Here is a 19,986-nt window from a genome sequence, read left to right as displayed (position 1 = left end):
TGGGAGGCTGTACTACCAGTTTCAAGCCAGCCTGGACTATTGGCAACATCCTTTCCCCAAAAAAGTTACAAAGAACTAAAGTAAGTGCTTAGGCATTACCCCCGCCCCCAGTTGATTATATTCTATTTGAACAGACCCTTAAAACAACAGCTTAACTGATAATTGTCCATAAATAAGGCAGAAACAGCCCTATATATTTTCAAACACTAGCATGTTTTTAAAAGTTTTATTCTAAGTAAACTCGAGTTCTGGTACTATCTGGTCTCCGTCACCTAAATGATGCTGATCTTGACTTTAGTTATGTTTTCTTTCAGCTTCTTTATTAGTTAGAGTGTAACTGTTGAAGTAGGAGCGGCAGGGCTGCGTCCCCGGCACCCGGCCGCCCGCATGGCTCTAGCTTATGCCCTGAAATAATTACACGGAAACTGTATTTTTTAAACACTGCCTGACCCATTAGTTCCAGCCTCTTATTGGCTAGCTCTTACATATTGTTCTAACCCATTTCTAATATTCTGTGTAGCCCATGAGCTGGCTTACCAGAGAGGATCTTAACCTGCGTCTGTCTGGAGTGGGAGCATCATGGCGACTCCTTGACTAAGCTTCTTTCTCCCAGAATTCTGTTCTGTGTACTCCACCCACCTAAGGGTTGGCCTATCAAGGGGCCTAGGCAGTTTATTAGTAAGAAATCACTCCCACATCATGTAACTATCCAAAGGACTTGGTTTATGGAATAAAACTTCTGGTTGGCATTCACCCATACTTACCCGAAGAATGAAATGTCTGAAACACAAAAGAAAGTCAATCAATCTGCAGGCTGTGTTTTCCCATGACACACAGTAGCAGCCTGTTTTCACTGGACCAAGATTTCGAATGGTTAGCTTCTGAGAAGCTGTTTCACTTATTTCACACAATTATATTAAACAAACGTGCTTACCTGAATTAGCCATCAGAATGGGTTATTAATAGTCTATTGACACCCTCTAAAAACATTTTATCCCCACAGAGAATTATCGGCTTCATTTGTCCCCCCAAAGGAAGAGCATACTGGTGGAATGGGAACATACACAGAGTAGAATTGAGGGAAACATTTGTGCCTATCTAGAAAAGTCGAAAGATTTGTTGTGACCATGTAAAATTTGACCTTGATATTTTAGGCAAATGGGACAAAAATCAAACCAGATCAAATCAAAACGAGTGGAATAAGATATTCTTGACTGAAAATGCATTTTTTTGTACTTTATTACCCTCTCATCTTATATCGCCAGTCTACGTGTCTTAAACTTTATGTCTGTCCTCATTTCTGACCTCATGGATCACCAACAACTCTACTAACACGGAACTTTTATTCTCCTGTCCTTGCTGTTGGTCCCTGCAGGTATTAAAGTCAGCACTTCGGTTTTGCTCACTGTTCCAGTCCCTTCCCCCAATACTGGAAGCAGGGCATTGCCACTTTTTACTGTGTGTCTCTCAGGGACTCTTACAGCCCACTAGACACATCTTACATGCGCTATCAATTATATTGAGAATACTTCCCTAATTCAGTATGTAGACTTTTGAATCCAAGAGTGATGCTCATGAGGCAGGCTCCAGGTAGGCAGTTAGCAGGGGTGGTTTTGCCAATATCTCCATCACTTGCTTTCAAATCCGTGCTCCCAGATTTTTCCAGCTTCGTGTTCTCTAATATTTTTGGTTCATCACTCTTAGATTCTTAAGGTGAAGATATTACTTTATAAAGTTCTTGTTAATTCTTTAGCTATAATAATAAGAACAAAATGAATGAATAATTATGATGCACGTAGAAGAGTAACCATTCTGTAGTGTTTCTTTGAGCTGATCATGTTGTGGTCTGTTAGTTTTTACATGCTTCGTTTCAAGTCTTGCTTTCAAGGAACACATAGACATTCCTTTTGGTGGCAGTTATTGAGTATGATCAACAGTCTGAAGTCTGGCCTCTGAAAGAAAGGTATTGACAATAAAATTATATTTCCATAATTCCAGTATTTATATTCTTAGTTGTAGAAAGCATGACTTTAGTGCATCTGGAAATGATTTGATGTGAAAGTCTACTCTGTGTGCTGTGATTACCATTAATGAATAAAGAAACTGCTTTGGGCCTAGAGCAAGGCAGAACTTAGGTAGGCAGGGAAAACTAGGCTGAATGCTGGGAGGAAGAAGGGTGGAGTCAGAGAGATGCTATGGAGCCACTGCCAGAGTCAGACATGCCAAAACTTTGCCTGTAAGCCACTGCCACGTGGTGATACACAGGTGACTAGAAATGGGATAAAGATGTAGCCAATAAGAAGCTAGAGCTAATGAGCCAAGCAGTGATTTAATTAATACAGTTTGTATGTGATTGTTTTGTGGCTGGGCAGCCGGGAACGACCAAGCAGCCTCTGTACTACAATGATTGAGTTTAAAAAGTTAAAGAGTTAAAAAGAAGTGACCCCAGACCACCTCTCTGTTTTGTAAGAAAGACGGTGCTATCCTTTCAGATATGCTTCTAACTCTTAGTGGTAGCACCAGAGTGCTGTATCAAGTTAGCTTTCTAAATCCCAGAACTGGAGTTCAGAGGCAAGGAAAGACTAAAAGCGACCTCAGCCTCACAGAGTGATGGCATATACAAGGGCTGGTTGTGAAAAGCCAAATGGAAAATTTAATGTTGGCTGAGAAAACTTGCCTTAATGTTTGATAAAGAGTGAATGGCTAGAGGCGTAAAGGACGTTTTAATAGTCCTGATATGAAGTGTCTCCTGTCCCCTGAGAGCCCATGGAGAACGATTATTTTTTAGGCAGCAGTGCTATTTTGGGAGATGAATGTGACTTTGGTAGATAGGGACCTAGAAGAAGATTATGGGTCATGGACAGCATGTCCTTGGAGGCCATATTTTGCCCTGGACATCCTCTTCTATGTCTCTATCTTTCAAAGCCCCTCCCACACGCTTCTAATACTGTAAGTTAGGCTTCCCCATAGAACCAGAGTCCATGGCCTCGAGGACAATGGACTGAACTTTGACACTGTCAGTCAAAAGAAATCCAGCTCCCCCCTTTAAATTGTTATCTCAGGTATTTTGGTTAAGCTATTAAAAGCTAGATAACTGTAAATGAGCACTTCCTGTCCTGACCACCAGGTCCCAGATGACTGACTCAGAGGCTTAACATAAACTGTAAATGCTTGGCCAATAGTCCAAGCTTATTACTAACTAGCTCTTACATTTTAAGTTAACCCATATCCCTTATCTATGCCCCGCCACATGGCAGTGCCTTTATTAGCATGGCCTATCCATCTCCTTCTCCCTCTTTATCTGGCTGATGACTCTTGACTCTGCCCTCCTTCTTCCCATCATCCTTTGTTTGGCTTTCCTGCCTAACTTCCTGCCCACCTATTGGCCTCCCAGCTGTTTCCTGGGAGAGTAATATATATTCATATTATAGTATTCATAGTATAGAAAGGACTGTTTCACAGGAGATTACACTGTCTAATACACAGGTATTAATATTTTCAAATCAAATTCAAAGATTAAAAAAATTCAGAGAGAGCTGTTGTTGTTTTCTTACCCCCCCCCCTCATATAGCCTGTGTGTGGAGATGTTCAAAAGCACAGATACAGTCATTCTCTGTCTCCTTAGCGTCCATGTTTTGGGAATAGCATTTAATGGAAACTGCTGTTTTAACCCTTCTGGGGTCTATTTGCAGTGATTGCTTGCATTTCATCCAACACAAATCCCGATGCCCCCACTCACCTCTCACCTTGTTTCCTACTTGTCCTCTTCCTTGTCTTCCACATCGTCAATCCCAATGCCAGGAACATCCTTGCTGTCCACAATCGGAATCATTCTAGTTATTTTGGATGAAACTTCTGAACTGCAGCGGTGGAACCAGAGTGAACAGATATCATGAAGGGTTTTCTTTCTGAAGCATTATTTGTTTTAAATTTATAGCCTGGTCCTGCCAGTCCCATCATGGCCCACAGGTAAGAGTGACAGTGTCTTACTGTACAGACATGATGATTATGCTGCATGCTCAGGTAGTGTTTTATGTAAAATACTAATGTCAGTTTCTAGAGACAATACCTGCTGCTATGTCATGCACATTAATAAATGATGATGCCAAGCTCCTGAGAAGTAAAGTTTTTCCAGATAAGAAGAAATTTCTTTTAATATCTTTTATCATTTAAAAGGTGTCTATGCCTTCCCTAACAAGTCTCTTCTTCAACAATTCAAATGTGAAGGGTCCAAAACAGTCGCCAGTTTCTACGATGGTTCTTCATCTCAGCGGAGACTTGACCAGCACATAGGGAATGTGGACAGGGATCCTCTGAAGCAAATTCTTGCCCCTCTCCACCTCCATCTTTTAAACTCTTATATTACTACCCATAAAAGTAACTAACAAGTAAAGTAGCTCACAGGTTCAAAATTTGCCTGTTGAGAGACTTACAGGAGCCAAATCTTCAGACAACAGTTTGTGGGAAGGGACCCGAGGAGCTTCTGTATAGGTATCCTTTGCTGTATATTCCTCTAGTCAAGACATATGTTTAGCCAGGAAAACTAGGCTCATACTGCTACAATAAAACATAGGGCTAATACTTTCCTATTAGAATTAAAAACAACGTAATGACGTGGAAAAAGGTAAAACCATTTGGGCAATGTTTTTGTAGACCCAGTGCCTTGGCATATAATACTCAAGCATTGTATTAACAACGCATTTGATTTGTTGGCCGTTATCTCAGAGATCATGACTCAGTAAGCCTAGACATTCGGAGCCATCATAACCTCTTGCTTATTTTGAAGAGATTGGCAAAAGCTCAAACAAACAGATATAGAACTCTTAACGTTGTTTTCTGGCTTCATACAATTTTTCACATTAATCCAGATTAAAATCGGTAAGCAGAACTGACTGTAAGGGATCCCTGTGCAGACCGACTTAGAAGGTGGACACAACTCTTCATTATGTCTGATCAGACCTTAAGATGGCACCGTACAACATTTCCTGTGTCGTGATACAGGAGTTGAATCATGATTACACATACACATTGGGTCAGTTTCTTATGGATAAATTAGCGGATAGGGTTTCAGAGTAGAAAACAAAAAGGGTTTACTGCAAGGATCCTTTATTGCAGGGTCTCCTGTGCACTTAAAATATAATTTGATTTATACACATACAAAAATCTTATTTATCTTTGTAGGAAGACAGATATATGAAACCAAATCTATAAATGTTTAAGGGAGAAGAGGAAGGAATTCTAGAGTTCGGTAAGTTGAGAACTGGTGTTCTCAGTGTCCTTATAGAATGACAGCCAACTGTAGTCCTTGTAAAATGTGAACTTAACTCTGATTTAAAAAATTAAATATAGGTGCTTTTTGACCTCATAGTAGAATCTAATGCAATTCCCAGATCACATTAAAAATAACCTATCAGCCTTTTGGTGTTTGTTTGCTATTAAATTTTCCAAATGTTTTCTCCCACTATATTTTTCAAACCAAAGCATGGTTGCTGGTGGCTAGCCTACTTCACCCTTATGATGATATCACAGCCTTTAAAACATCAAATCCTGGATCATTTGTTATTGGCATCCCAACTTAGGCGTAGTGTGGTGAGTTCATATGGTAATGGGTGAAGTTGGAACCTTTAACGGTCACCACAGTTTATCTGAATTCTCACTGCAAAGCAAACCTATCAGGAACTTAAGCCTGTTCTGATTGTTTGTATCAATATGAGCAGTTCCTCCAGGCTATGATATGGACTGTGGCGATAACTCAGTTGGTAAAGCATCAGACGTACAAGTCTGAACACCCACGTAAGAGGGCTAGGTGTGGTGGTGGGGATGCAGAGCTGAGCAGATCCTTGGGGGTTTGGTGGCTAACCAATCCAGTGTCCTTGGCTTCTCCTAGGTCCTAGGGACTGACTTTGTCCCTAAACCCAGATGGACAGCTGCTGAGGAATAGCATCCAAGGTTGATCTCTGGCTTCCACGTGCGCGTGTGTGCACACACATACAAGCACACATACTCACGCGCCCCTACATAAGCACACATCTCCAATGTTACTAGATTTACTCTGGGAACCGCTTGACACCTGCCAGGCTCCCTGCGTCTCCCCAGTCATGTGCTGCTTGCCCAGACATCTGACTTTCCTCCTTCCAGCTACTAACAGTTCCTACCAGCTCTCTGTTTCTGTTCTTATTTTTGGCATTTAGTTTGAGAGATGGTATCTGTCCTCCAGTCAGGAATAGCTAAAACCAAGTGTATTTTTACTCCCCTAAACAGTTTATTTTAGAAAATAACTCTGCAAATAAATTTCACAATTTCCAAGCAGTTTGTGTAAGCAGAGAGATCCAAGTTCAAACTGGGTTATGTTTGTCTTGAGTGTTAAATTTGGCTTATATTGCCTTCTAAAATATAATTTATATTAAAAGTCTTGCTGGTTTTATGAGATTTCTAGGACATTCAGGAGGGGACAGAGATGGAGACGATAAACCCCAAAATATTCACAGACTGTCATATCTTTTAGTATATGTGTCTATTTAAATAACTGATGTTTTATCTTTATTATGAGAGTTCTTTTAAAAAAAATCATGACTTAAAAAAATCTTCCCAAAACACAAAATGAAAGAGAAAATGTCTTCCTTGTTGACTCTGAGTCAAACATGTACTCAGTGGAACGTACTGTCAGCTCTGCATTATGGATCTTTTGCAACCACTAAGCGATCTCAGTGTGGGCTGGTTTCTCTTTTCGCTCCTCCTGTTTTCCCTCTGCACTCTGGGGTCTTCTTGTCTCACATCTTGGCGTGCTGATCTACACATTCACAAATGACCTCGTATATTAAGAAACGTGTGGCTTGCGGTGCTTCTGAACAAAGGACCATCACGAGCAAGCCTAGATCCTACTCTGCAGAGAGTTCCCTGGGCTCACATGGTGTACAGACGTCTGAGATGAGTTAGAACTTACTAAATGACATGTCTAATTTCTTTTGTCTGTTATCTCTGGGAGTTCTCTGGCTCTGGCCAGAGAGGGGGAGCTTTTAGCAATAATGGAAAAAACAACCTCTGGGCTCTGAGAGCTCTCAAATCCAGTGGTCATCAGCTCTGTGTCCTTGGATGCGTCTCAACTTATGGGGCATGAGTGTATCTTCACAGGATTCTTTAGGATGGCTGAATGAGACAAGTCACAAGATTTGTAAACCTTAGAACGCTGTCTGGCTTTACCGTATGCTTCAGCTGCTGCTGCTGTGGTAACTGTGATGGGTCAGACTCTAGTTTTCAACCCAACAACCAGACAAACAGCTTTTTCTAGTTGTTTAGATAGGTGAGCAGCAGCCGTGGAGGGCGCACAGGGGTCAGGCAGGTGGTTAGAGGTAGACATGGGCAAGGAGTAACTCTGACAAAGAGAAGTTAGACATACAAGTTTTTGATACCAATTAGAAAATTTCATATGTATGATAAAGATTCAATTCTATTATTCTACCTCCTGTTCCAGCAGAATTTAACACCAGCTACCTCCCACCCCTGACAAGGCAGAAGAACAACACAAAAATGACATAACCTGATTTTTTTCTTGTTTAAAGACCTTTTGGGCTTACTGCCAAATGTTAAAGATCTCCGCAGTCTTCATTTGCTGGCTTCTCACTGTAGCTGAAGGCACGGGGTGCTCCCAGCTACAGTTCCAAGGTGATTGCTCCCATTGGTAGTTCACCAGAGAGGAAGTGAAAAGCTTTAGCAACATCTGATAGAGGGAGCAAAAGGGTACTTTTAGGAGTGTTTTCTGGTAGGCCGACCTTGCTCCAATTGAGGGCCCCACACACGTTTTTTTGGGCAGCAAAAGCTGGACTCAGAACATTGTGTGTGTGTGTGTGTGTGTGTGTGTGTGTGTGTAAGGGCTTTGGGGATGCAGGCAAAGATAGATCTCGGAGAGCTGGGAATGTGTTGAGGGGTGAATATGATCAAAATACACTGTGTGCATAGATGAGATTCTCAAAGAATTTGCAAAAATGATATATTAAAATGTTTAAAGAAAGTGCTTTGCATCAGGAAATGAAGGGTATACATTTGTAAGGCTCCTTTGGAGTCTCAAGTTTCTTTTTTTTCTTTTTTAAATTATTTGTCAACTTGTGAAGCATCTGGGAAAAGTTTGAAGGTGCTTAGTTTTACAAATTAATGCTTTTTTTGGATCCTTGGGAGAATGACTTCTAATGAAAAAGTTGCAAATAACATTTTGGTTTATATAATAAAATTCCATTTGATTTCAGACTCACAAAGAATAGATTTGTAACCCAGTTTAAATTTTGTTCAGAGCGAAATCTCAGTGTAAGGGATCAAGAACAATCAGAATAATACATTGCAAAGAAACAAGAAACTGGAAAACAAGATTCAAATTAGACTTAAATAACAAAAATATTGAATAGTAAATAACTTATGCAAAATATGTTACAAAATCTGGGATGCTAAATATTTGATACAAGTACCGTGACATTTGTAGTTACATTTAAATTGATGGTTGCTTCTTCTATTATTTTGCTTCCCCCCTTTTTTTCCAGCAGATAATTGTTTTATAATTTTGAAATTCTTCTTTCCTGGTGTTGTTCTTAAATTTGCTGTGATCAGTCTGTGTGAAACTGTGTGCATACAGAAAGTATTTCTTAGGAACAGATAAAAAATTAAGTTTGACAACGTTTTTCACTCCCTGTTTTTCTCTACCATTTTTGATTGGTTTGACTTCTGTTAGACTTATGCTTTTGTCTTTTACTTCTGATGTTATGAATATTGTTAAACCATGAAAAACAATGCTTCTCTTCACATAACAGTGATTGACACTTGCAGTTTTATATCCAAACATTCAAAACTATGTGATTATCATGGACAAACTAATATTTCCAACAATAACCTGTCAAGTAGACTAGAGATACAAGTTGTCATTTCAGCTGTGGAAAATTCAGGTTTTCTTAATTTGATTTTAATTTAAAACGCAATCATGTAACCAGTATGTGATTTAGATTGATGTCTAACATCACTTGCTAATTGTTTTGGATAATTTGTAGCTAAATCCCCAAATGAACAGCATGAACAAGGGAACTGTAGACTGTTACAGTCTATTCTGTAGTGAGTTTTCTCCACTAAGCACATCTATACTGAAAGAACTAGATTTTTAGTGTTCTTTCTTGGGTGTGGTACACAATAAGAAAAATTCTGTATTTTTCCTTTGAGATATTCCCCAAATATAGTTTTACCTTCTAAACGAAAACTTGCCTTAAGAACCAGACACGGTTTGAAATGACTTGTGGTTATTTTTAGATAAAACCACTTTGGGTTAATTAAGAGAAAAAAATTGCTACTGTACAATTATACCGTGTCCTCCCCCCTTGGTCTGACAAGAAGGAGATGTAACAGAAGTTTTCTTTGTCACTGTAGCTGCCCCTTTGAAGTGTATCAAAGTCTGTTGCTGTGGTTACAACCTTTGTTTCTAGTGATGTTTGGTCCATGCTTTCCCCTACCCTTAACAATGGCTACTCAAAAGAATGAAATAATGAGTCGTTCATTCGGAAATACTTTGTTAAAATAGCCCTCTTTATCATTACATCTCACTGCTTAGAAACTAGGCTGTAATTCAAGGCAACAGTTAAGTCTTAGAACTGTTAAAAAAAATCTGATTTTTTATAAGAAAGACCTGTCTATGTAATTGAAGAACCTCTTACACGTCTGAACAATTAAAACCTTTTTTGGTTAATGTATTATTTCTGGAACAAGAAGATAAAATTCTATGCAGTAAGCATGATAATGATAAGAATCGTGCATTGTTCGCACAGCACAGGTTTCAGAGTCAAGGTTTCTGGGCACAAACGCAGTAACAAAACAGCCCCTACAAAACCGAGTAACTCTCAAGAACACAAGAAATAATGTTTGTTAATTTAAAATTTTAGAAACGGAAAGGTGTAAAGTAAAGCATAATTAAATTATGGTACTGTACATACCAGTTGTTCCTAGAATTGAAATTTTATAATATGAAAAAATACATTAGCGCTGTACAATTTTTACACATAGGTAGGATGAGTTTTGGAAAAAAATGTTTTTTTTTTCAGGGCCATTCTCTGTCAAAGTCAAAAAAATACTGCACAACTTAGCTAGTTACAAAGTATAGACTTGAAATAATTCATGTCTTCATTTATTTCATGAACCAATCTTGGAATTTTGTTTATTTGAACAGGGAACTTTTTGTTTTGCTTTGATTTTGAGAGTTGCAATGAACAAAATTTCCTCTCTCTGTGGTTGAGGTTACAGTTTGGTAGCAAGTCTGGGCAACCGCTCGGCTCGGTCAAGCCAGCTGTGGTTTATGGTCACTGATGCGGCCAGCTGATGTGATTGTGCTCAAGTCCAGCTCAGTCTCTAGGTGGCTTTCCATCGTGTCTTCCTGTGCGTTCGTTTCAAAGGACTTATGGGAGAGAAGTTCATGATGGACCCCACAGTAACTTATTGTGGGCTGGTCGTATGCCAGAAAGGTGGACACATTCATTGATAAAGGTATCTGGGGAAAAAAAATGACACGAGAAAAGTCAGTTATCAAAAGACAGGCAAGCATCCAGGGCAAGACTTGGAGACTGTGAAGTGTGGATCTGCCTGTCCTTTGTGCTTGTTTCTGTGGCTCGGCGGTCCCCACAGTGTCCTGCTCCTGTCCCCCCTTTTCACAGCACTGAATTCAATATGGAAGCTTGAAGGCCTGAGAGCTGCTTGAGTCTTAAGTAGAACCTGCAGGTAAACAGTAGAACCATGGTTCTAAAAATGATAAAATTTTTCTTCATCGTAAAGCCAAGAAAACGGTTTTCTCTTAACTAGCCTGAAATGTTGTCAAACTAAGTAAAGTATTATTTGGTTACTTATGCAATTAGGGTTCAGTAGAAAAGTGATCCCATATCTTCGCTATGAATCAGCACCACAACCACCCCGACTTCTTCGCCCGCCTGTCCCATTGTCCTGCAGGTTTCTGATGTAGTGGATTCTGATTTCTTACCAGTTTCCAGGTGATGAGGGTGCAGTTCTCACACCTTGCTTTGAGGAGTGTTTTAGAAGAGAACCGTCAAGTCCTCCTGGCTATGTTTACTCATAATCCCTTAACTCTATTTCATTAAGATTGGTCCTTGAAATGTTAAGCTCTATGGTTTGTCTTCCTATCTAAAAGAGCACGAGAACAACCGGAACAAAAGAGACAGATGACTCCCGTAAAGGTCTACCCAGCTGCAAAGCGTGAAGCTACTTTGAAGGGCTAGGGGTCCAGCTGGGGAAAGGGCTTCTCTACTAACCAAAGACAGCAAAAGCTAAAGAGTGAGGCCAACAGATGCACCTACAATGACTATGGACAGAAGGTACACAGGTTAGAGACTACTGCAGTCTCAGGTACAGTCAGATGCCTAAGTCTAGAGGACATTTCTGCCTATATTCTTGGTGAGACAAAAAGTTTCAGAAGCACTGAGGAACTTTTAGCCTCGATCTTACTTTGTCTGCTGTGGTACAGACATTGTTTAAGGGTCCTCCAAAGCTTAAGGCGATGACAGTTACACTGTGACGTACTGAGATGTTAGGAACAACCTGACTCATGATTAGAGCTGGGCTTTCCGGGAACTGAGTAGAGTTAGTCAGTCATTAGAGTACGCTTCCGGATGTTGAGTCCTGTGGCTTTATATAGGGAGAGACAGAGATGCAGCAGAGGGAGCCTTAAAGGGACACACACAGTCCCTGACTCTTACATTTGAAGGTCTGTACTTGGCCAGCAAGAAGGCTATTGGCACATGAAGCCTTGAGACTTTTTACCTCTGGAACCCTTAGTCCGAATTAGACACCTTTATTTGTAACTCAGTCATCTCCCAGTGTTGTGTTACTGGCTCAGAAAACAGACCGCTATAATTGCTCATTCACGTTGCCGAATTTCTTTGAATGAAAACTTGTAGCATTCTTGTTTGGCAGATGGATAAAATGTCTGTGCGTGCGTATCGCACTAAATGCTGCTCTGGCCTCAGCTGAGATTAGAGCATGAAGCCACGTGAGATAGAATGCCGAGTCTTTATTACCTGCTTCTTTATTTTCTGCCTTCTCCTTTCTGGGATCACAACTGCCTCCATCTCTTCTTTCTTCAGCCCTGACCTCTCAACTTACATTTGTCTCTCCTTTCATAAAAAGTGTTGTTTCCTTATTTCCTCTTTCAGTACAAATATTCTTTTCTTGGAGATCATTTATGCTGAGTATTTCAATGTGTCAAATGTCTAGGTCTCAGTCCCTGGAGATAGAGGTATGATCTAGTTCACCCAGTGAAACTCCTGTGTAGTCTTTCCTAGCTTTATGGAATTCTGAAATTTGGAACATGAAATTATATGGCACGTGAATGAAACGCAATCAGAAATGGCATTTGGAAGGCCACACAGAAGATGCATAGCAGTAAAATAGGATACTTGTATCTAAAGGCTCCTCTCTGTTATAGATGAGTTAGCTCTGATAACTAAAATGCTATCGTGTAAAAACAATTGTGCACCAAGAATATATTTACGCTATCGGAGAGAAACGCTTAGAATCATTATTAGGCACATAGATTCACATGAACTTCTGGGAAATCAGGACTGGGTGACGAGCTGTGGCCACACCTGCAGGATTGTTGTTATTCGCCATAGAAATGCACCCTGTGGTGTTTACGGGAAACCTCCTGGTCCACATGGGGTTAAGTCCAGTGTGAAGAATCTGGGAGGCCCATGGGTAAATTCTGGCACACAATATGCCGTGATATACTTATAATCTGTGTGTTTTATGCACACACACATTTTTCTGCTGCATGTAGTATCTAGAGGCTACTGGTCTTTAGAAGGCAAAATCTGACTTTGAATCATAGCAATTAGGTGGCTAACTCTGAGTATATACTGAAAAATCCCACATTTTCTAATTGTTGAGTATATATTATTTGATAAATCTTATACATGGATAATGTTTCAATGTCAGGACATGTTTGCATTTAATATTTCCGAATTTGGGAGAGTTCTTAAAAGATGTTTATATTTTTCCTCTACAACCAAAAGTAGATCTTAAGGATAATGAAATCTTGTTATCCCAAGAATGACATAGAAAGATATAGCAGGGAAGAAAATCTTATAGCTTACCACCTGGCAATACGTCACAGATATTCTTTTCAGGTTGACTTAAATGGTTTTGAAAATAGAAGAGTTAGTATTGGGTATACATGTATATGTGTGTGTTTATACATATATATGCATTAAATAAGTATATATATTTACATGCATTTGTATAGATGTAGATATGCACAATATATACTTATATACATATATTCATGATCTGGTAGCTAAAAGTAGTGCTTCAAATTCATTTAAATGAAACTCTGACAAATGAATTGTAAAGATACGTTGGGTTAGATAACTGTAACATATTTGTGTTGCCAATGTAGGGTATATACACATATCTACAGATGTATATAAATATGGTATTAATATACATATGTATATGTATTTAGTAACAAAGTTTTTCAACTTGAGTTCAAGTAAACTTTCCTTGCATTATGAAAAATTTTCCCTGGCCTTTTTATTGGCAAGGTAAGATCATTTTTTTTTAAAATTATATCAGTGTGTTAAATTTATTTGTTTCTAAATTTCTTATTCATAAACATTTCATACATAGATGAATAACATGTGTCTTCTCTATTGACTGACCAGATAGGCAAAGATACCTTGAGCCCTGGTCATATGTGAGGCACCCAATGTTATTGAACAGATGAAGTGATTCAGGAACTTAGTAAAGTCACTGATTTTCTTTTTAGTTTTACAAATTGCATTAACTTTCAAGTCTTCAGATACTTACTGTAATTTTTAATTAAAGCATATTTTCTTTTTTATATGTGTGTGGTGTGCATCCATGGGTATGGGTGTATGAATATTTATGTAATTTTGCATGTGTGGAGGTATGTATTGTGTAAAAGTGCATATGGAGTCCCAAAGTTGCCATCAAGAACCCTCTTTGGTTGCTCTTCTTTCTTATTCATTGAGTCAGGGTCTCTCAATCAAACCCAGAGCTTGCTGATGAAGCCTTGCTCTGGGGATCCTCTGCGTCTACCTTCAGAGGATGGAAACTATGCCCACCCAACACTTATGTGGATTTGGGGGATTCAAAGTACCTTAACTATTGAGACATTTCCCTAGATAATTACTTTAAATGTGATTGCCAACCTGTAGCCATGTTTTTTCCTTATCACTTATAATATGAGAATTATTTTTTCTGATTCCCCATGAAAAGTACTACACATATTTTTGATGGATTTCCTTCTTCATACCAATATCATAAGATGCACTGAATACTTCATTGATGTGTGATACTAGATCCTTAAATGAATCAAAGAGGGAAAGCCAGATGCAAACAGTATAACATGCTCACACTTCAAGTAATAATACCAGACTCAATACTTCCATATGTAGTACTGTGTATATTGGGTTTTTACCAGAAAGAGTGTCTTTACCTTCCCATGATGGGTCAGTTGCCTGTGAACACAGCAGATTGGAGTAGAAGGGAGCCTGCTTCATTTGTTTAAATGATCTAAAATACCAGCATGTAAAAACTTCATCGACTTTTGATGTCAGGTAGAACGCTGGATGCAGAGGTTTAGGCAACTACTGGGGCTCCAGCCATCTGTTCCGACTTTGGATTCCATCAGTGGGACCGATTCTTGTACTGCAGTGTGGCTGATGGTTGAGTGGTGATGGAGAAACCACCAGCTGGCATTAAACAAACATACTGGGAGGGTCAGAAGCAACGTATACCAACCCCATCTGCTACCAAGTTACAGCCAGGCAGCGCCTGCAGTTCCTTCACAGGCTTGTCAAGTGTGACCTTTTCCTTTTCTGTTTTCAGATTGACCTGTGCACCCCCCCACCTCACCTTCCCTCTTCTTCTTTCCTCTCTATCTCTTATTTTCTGTCCCTCACTCCCTCTCCTTTTCCGTCTGGGTCTTCTGATATGCCCCCCACTCTGGGCTTCAGGTATTCAGTAGTGAAGTACTGGTAAGTAAGAAAATAAACAGAATTTCCCTGGTTGCCAAGTAGCTAGTGGAAACGGTCCTAGGAAGGGCAATAGGTCATTTAACTTTAATAAGTTCTCCAGAACCACAGCTAGACTTTCTACAGAATCTTCCCTAAAACATTGAGAAGATTCTTCCTACTCTTTCTTTGAGAGAACGGTTTCTTTCAGTACATTTCTACCTGATAAGACTCTCAATTATGATTACTTCAAGTTTCCTTTAATCCCTTAGGTCACTGTTTTCTAAGTGAGGTGGTTGTTATTGGGATGTAATTCGTGGAGACTCAGGTATATGAAAACTTGCTTTCATAAAGAACCCGAATTAAGGAATCATGAAGGGCTATGCTAACAGAGAGCTCTGTTTAGTTACTTAGGTGATTTCCCTTAGGGAAAAACTACTTTAATTCCAATAAGTTAGTGTTATTTTGACATCAGTGCTATTTGCCTTAGAAGTGGTTTTTCCAGTAACTATGTTAACATCAATAATATATGCTGTTTACATAAAAGATTTATAGTCAAAGCTACCAGTAATTAGTGCTCTTCCCCCAGTCACATTTAATATGTAATCCTATATTTATAAAAGAAAATCACAACTCTTAAAGTTTCTGAGTTGCGATGAAGAACTCATTGTGACCTTATATTCTCTGTGTGAGTTCTGCTTATGAAGGTATGCTCATATAGATATGCACATGCGTTCACCAAGTTCTAATTAGAGGCCTTCCTGCACGTTTTATGTGATCACAAGTGTTGTTTTGGGCCCCCAATATATGAAAAACAGGACGTGGCAGTTCATCACGCAAAAAGAATTAAAAGCCTCTTTTCCTCTGTGCAGACTGAATGGTGAGAACTGCTTTCCTGTTAAGGGCATCTAAGTGGAGTTTTTAGGAAATATAAATATTCTAGTCTAATCATGTTGGAGCAGAATTCCCACACTATTAGCATAGTTCACAAGGGAAACTCTTCGGGTTTTCCATGGTCACAAGCTTTCTGCCTGGGACCCTTCCCCTCCAGGTCATTGTAGCTATGGCCCTTGAGGGCTTTGGCCACTACTGTCTGTGTATGATGACTGTAGCAGACACTTCATGAAGGGTCCTCCGAGATGTTCCCTTTCTCACTCTGCAGTCCCACTATCTCAATTTTAGTTTGGAATTCAGAGGCCGATAGTCTTAGTTTTGTTTGTTCACCTACAAATCTAAATGTTATAGATTTTTTAAAACTGATTTTATTTCTTACTATTTTAAGACAAAAAGACAGGCTTTGTGACTCCTCCCTTCTCTTTCTCCCTATTTTCTTCCTCTTTTCCCCATCACCTCCGTTGTCCCTCCCTCCCTCCCTCCCTCCCTCCCTCCCTCCCTCCCCCCCAGTCTTTATTCCAGGCTGATCTTGAACCCCTGATCCTTCCACTGCAACCTCTCAATTGCTAAGGTTCCAGGAAAGCATCTACTACATCTGACTGATACATGTCTCCAAATTTGTCTCCTCTAGTGACACTCAAATCTTTGACTGCAGACATGGCTTCCCTCCCGAAGCCCCAGGTATTATGTCAACACACTTTCCCCATCCAGCTCAACTCCCGTTCCTAGTTCCAGATGTCCCCTGGCTTTCCACTTCTTTTAGACAAAATTGTTGGGAACTGTGAACCCTCAGACCCTGAATTTTCTATGAGAAATGTGAATACAATTAAACACTTAAAATCCATTTCTACAGCTAACTAAATATAAGCAGCATATAATTAGCAAATGTTTTCTTTTCCACCTTTTTCTTTCAAGGGAATCCTATTAGAAACATTTTTCTTTATTTGGGGACAGATGTAGAATTTGAAATATATATTATCCTGGGAAATTAACTTCCTTAAGTGTACTATTTTATAGAAAGATAGCAACACATGCATTTGTATCATGATACTTACTCCCTGTAAAGTTCTTAAGGAGGCTGTAGCTTAAAATTTACACATGTCGATAGTGCTACTGACCACTTTGACACCTGTGCTTTCATTACATGTAGCTGATTCTCTTGGTTAGGTCTCAGGCCTTGCTATGGTATCTGCAACATTGTTTGCAAATTGGTCAGCAGTTGCTCCACGCCTATAAAGCATGGTCTTTGTGGACAGGTTAGAAGTTTTGTTTATAGTTAAAATAGATTGATCCCTCTGTGACTTATCTGAATAGTATTAAAACTTGACTTCCCACCGGTTCACTTCTTAGCTTCACAAAAGCTTCATTATTTTGTTTTCTAAATGTTGAGGAAGCTGATAAAATCTCAGTGCTGTAGAAGGAAAGTTCTGTGAGCCGGTATCACACTGCAGCTTGAGTTTCCAGCTGAGTGTCAAAGTGTGCTGGGTATTTCTCTATTTAATTTCTTTTGAGTGCTACAGTAGTTTCTCCTTTGATCACAGCCATAGGCATTTGCCCTGTTTTTTTTTATTTTTTAATTGATTTTTATTGACCTCTACATTTTTCTCTGCTCCCCTCCCTACCTCTTCCCTCCTCATAAACCCTCCCCCAAGGTCCCCATGCTCCCAATTTAATCAGGAGATATTGTCTTTTTCTACTTCCTATATAGATTAGATCTATATATGTCTCTTTTAGGGTTCTCATTGTTATCTAAATTCTCTGGGATTGTGATTTGTGGGCTGGTTTTCTTTGCTTTATGTTTAAAAAACACTTATGAGCGAGTGCATGTGATAATTGTCTTTATGTGTCTGGGTTACCTCATTCAAAATGATGTTTACTAGCTCCATCCATATGCCTGCAAAATTCAAGATGTTATTTTTTTCTGCTGTGTAGTACTCCATTGTTTAAATGTACCACATTTTCCTTATCCATTCTTTGGTGGAGGGGAATTTAGGTTGTTTCCAGGCTCTGGCTATGACAAACAAAGCTGCTATGAACATAGCTGAGCACATGTCCTTGTGGTACAATTGATCATCCTTTGGATATATACCCCAAAGTGGTATTACTGGGTCTTAAGGAAGGTTGTTACCTAATTTTCTGAGAAATCACCACACTGACATCCAAAGGGGCTGTACCAGCTTGCATTCCCACTAGCAATGACAACTACCAGGGCACTTGTACACAATCTCCACCATGACTCATTGAACATTTAGTATGTGCCAGATTATCATGTTTTGTGCTGATCTTGGGTTATCGATTTTAAGTCCTACAAAGCTGTTGGCATTTCAAAACAAATGTAATCATCCCCATTTTACAGTCGAGAGAACTAAGACTTAGATTAAATCATTAGCCTGGAACTGTTCTCCTGGCGAGTCGCCAAAGTGATTACCTGACTACTTAATGGCTACATTTCCCCGTCTACTTACCATGCTCTATCTTGCTCAGCCTTACAGGCTAGAGAGCTGCTCATAGTATGTCCAACACTATTTACCAGGGCTTCCACACAGCCTTCTTATCTGCAGTGGTGTGAGCACTGGGGCCTCCTATGCTACCCCATAGTTTTGTGTTACTGTTTCACACTCAGGGTCCTCAGAAGAAAAAAGAGAATTTATCATGGGTTCATGTGAGGAGACAGATATGGCTTTAACAAAGCTGTCCTGTGCTTCAGACTAGAAGGGACAGTATTGATGTTGGAGAAGCTTTAGAATTGAGATGGAAATCTCCGAAAGACTCCTGTGTTCATGTATGTTAAGATCGCTCAGGGAAACTGGGGAGGACTTCAAAGTTAAACTTCTGTGTTGAGTTGGGGTTCAGTACATGTTCTACCAATTGTGTTTTTAGTATCTCCAGACTTCTGCTCCTAATTACATTTGAGCACTAATGTTTGTGTCTTTGCACTTGTGTGCATGCACATAACTGCTTGTGTAAATAAAGGTAAGAGGTCAACTATATATATATATATATATTTTTTTTTTTTGGGTGCCACACATCTCATTTTTGAAACAGCATCTCTCACTGACCTGGGAATCACCAAACAGGCTGGGCCGGTTGGCTAAGGAGCCCCAGGAATCTGCCGTCTCTGCATCTCTAGCTCTAGGATTTTAAGAGTTCTCTTATGCCTGACTTTTAAAATGTGTATTAGATAGGTTTATCTGTGCTCAGAGGACAGATACTTTGTCAATTGAGCTATTCCCTAGTGCCTTTCTCTTAGCAACGTGTGCGCGCACACACACACACACACACACGCTACAATCAAAATGTGGTTTGTGTTGTTTCATATTGAACAGAGCCATCATTTTGATTGTTTTCCACAAGCAAATCCTTTCTAGGTAGGTGTTGTGGGTCATCAGGACAGGAAATGAAGAGCAAATAGGAAGAAGGCAATTTCTATTTTCTAGTGAAAGTGTAGGCCAGGGGGAGGCAGAGGGCAGAGAATAAAGAAAAGCAATGCCTAGGGTGGGATGGACAATCACAATACATATGTGGTTAAGGATTACAATGCATACATTGTGCCCTGATTGGCTTCTATTAACAGTGTCATTCATCCTTTAATGGTGGCAAATGGAAGGGCCACCCTTTTCTGTTGGAGACTAATGTTATTTTCCAGATTTATTGGTGAGTCAATATTGCCGAGAAGTGATTGGCTATTTACTTTTATAGACTTTTCAATAGAGATCATATATTTGACTTTGAAAGGGATTTATTTGAAGAGACATCTTCCTTCTGGAACACTTAGGCATTCTAATAGTTAATTGGTATTCATAGAACGGACTGCTGACTCATTAATTTTAATTATCTTGATTCTACTAGTAAATTATTTGAAAAACATTTTCAAAGGGTGCTTAATTAGGAGTCTGAATTATGTTCTCTGTCTTTAAGCCTTAAGTAGATCTAACTTTAAAAATCTTGTGTTTTATAATTCCTAGTTATAACCTGGCCCTTAGTACTCAATTTTGATATTTTTTTTAACTGCTACCTTATTGCCTAAAGTTTCCATTGCTATTTCGTGATTACCAGGAGGGAGTAATAGAGTTTTCCAGTGTTTGGAATT

At 39.4% G+C, this 19,986-nt stretch overlaps 2 protein-coding genes across 2 annotated transcripts in view; one reads left to right on the top strand and one right to left on the bottom strand.

The window, feature by feature from the left end:
* Positions 1-19,986, top strand: part of Ctnna3 (catenin alpha 3) — a 1,282,010-nt gene that overhangs the window by 349,478 nt on the left and 912,546 nt on the right. The gene's annotated exons all lie outside the window — the stretch shown is intronic.
* The window catches only part of Lrrtm3 (leucine rich repeat transmembrane neuronal 3), a 171,863-nt gene continuing 162,046 nt past the window's right edge, over positions 10,170-19,986 (bottom strand). The window contains exon 3 of the mRNA XM_050141097.1: positions 10,170-10,510. Coding sequence (XP_049997054.1) covers positions 10,301-10,510 — 210 coding nt within the window. The 3' untranslated portion in view covers positions 10,170-10,300. The remainder of the gene's footprint in view (positions 10,511-19,986) is intronic.

Source organism: Alexandromys fortis, unplaced genomic scaffold (genome assembly GCF_014885135.2).
Source record: "Alexandromys fortis isolate MF-2015 unplaced genomic scaffold, M_Fortis_MF-2015_v1.1 scaffold_9, whole genome shotgun sequence".
Lineage (NCBI taxonomy): Eukaryota > Metazoa > Chordata > Mammalia > Rodentia > Cricetidae > Alexandromys > Alexandromys fortis.
The sequence above is the reverse complement of the archived record's forward strand: the minus strand, read 5'-3'. Positions and strand labels throughout refer to the sequence as shown.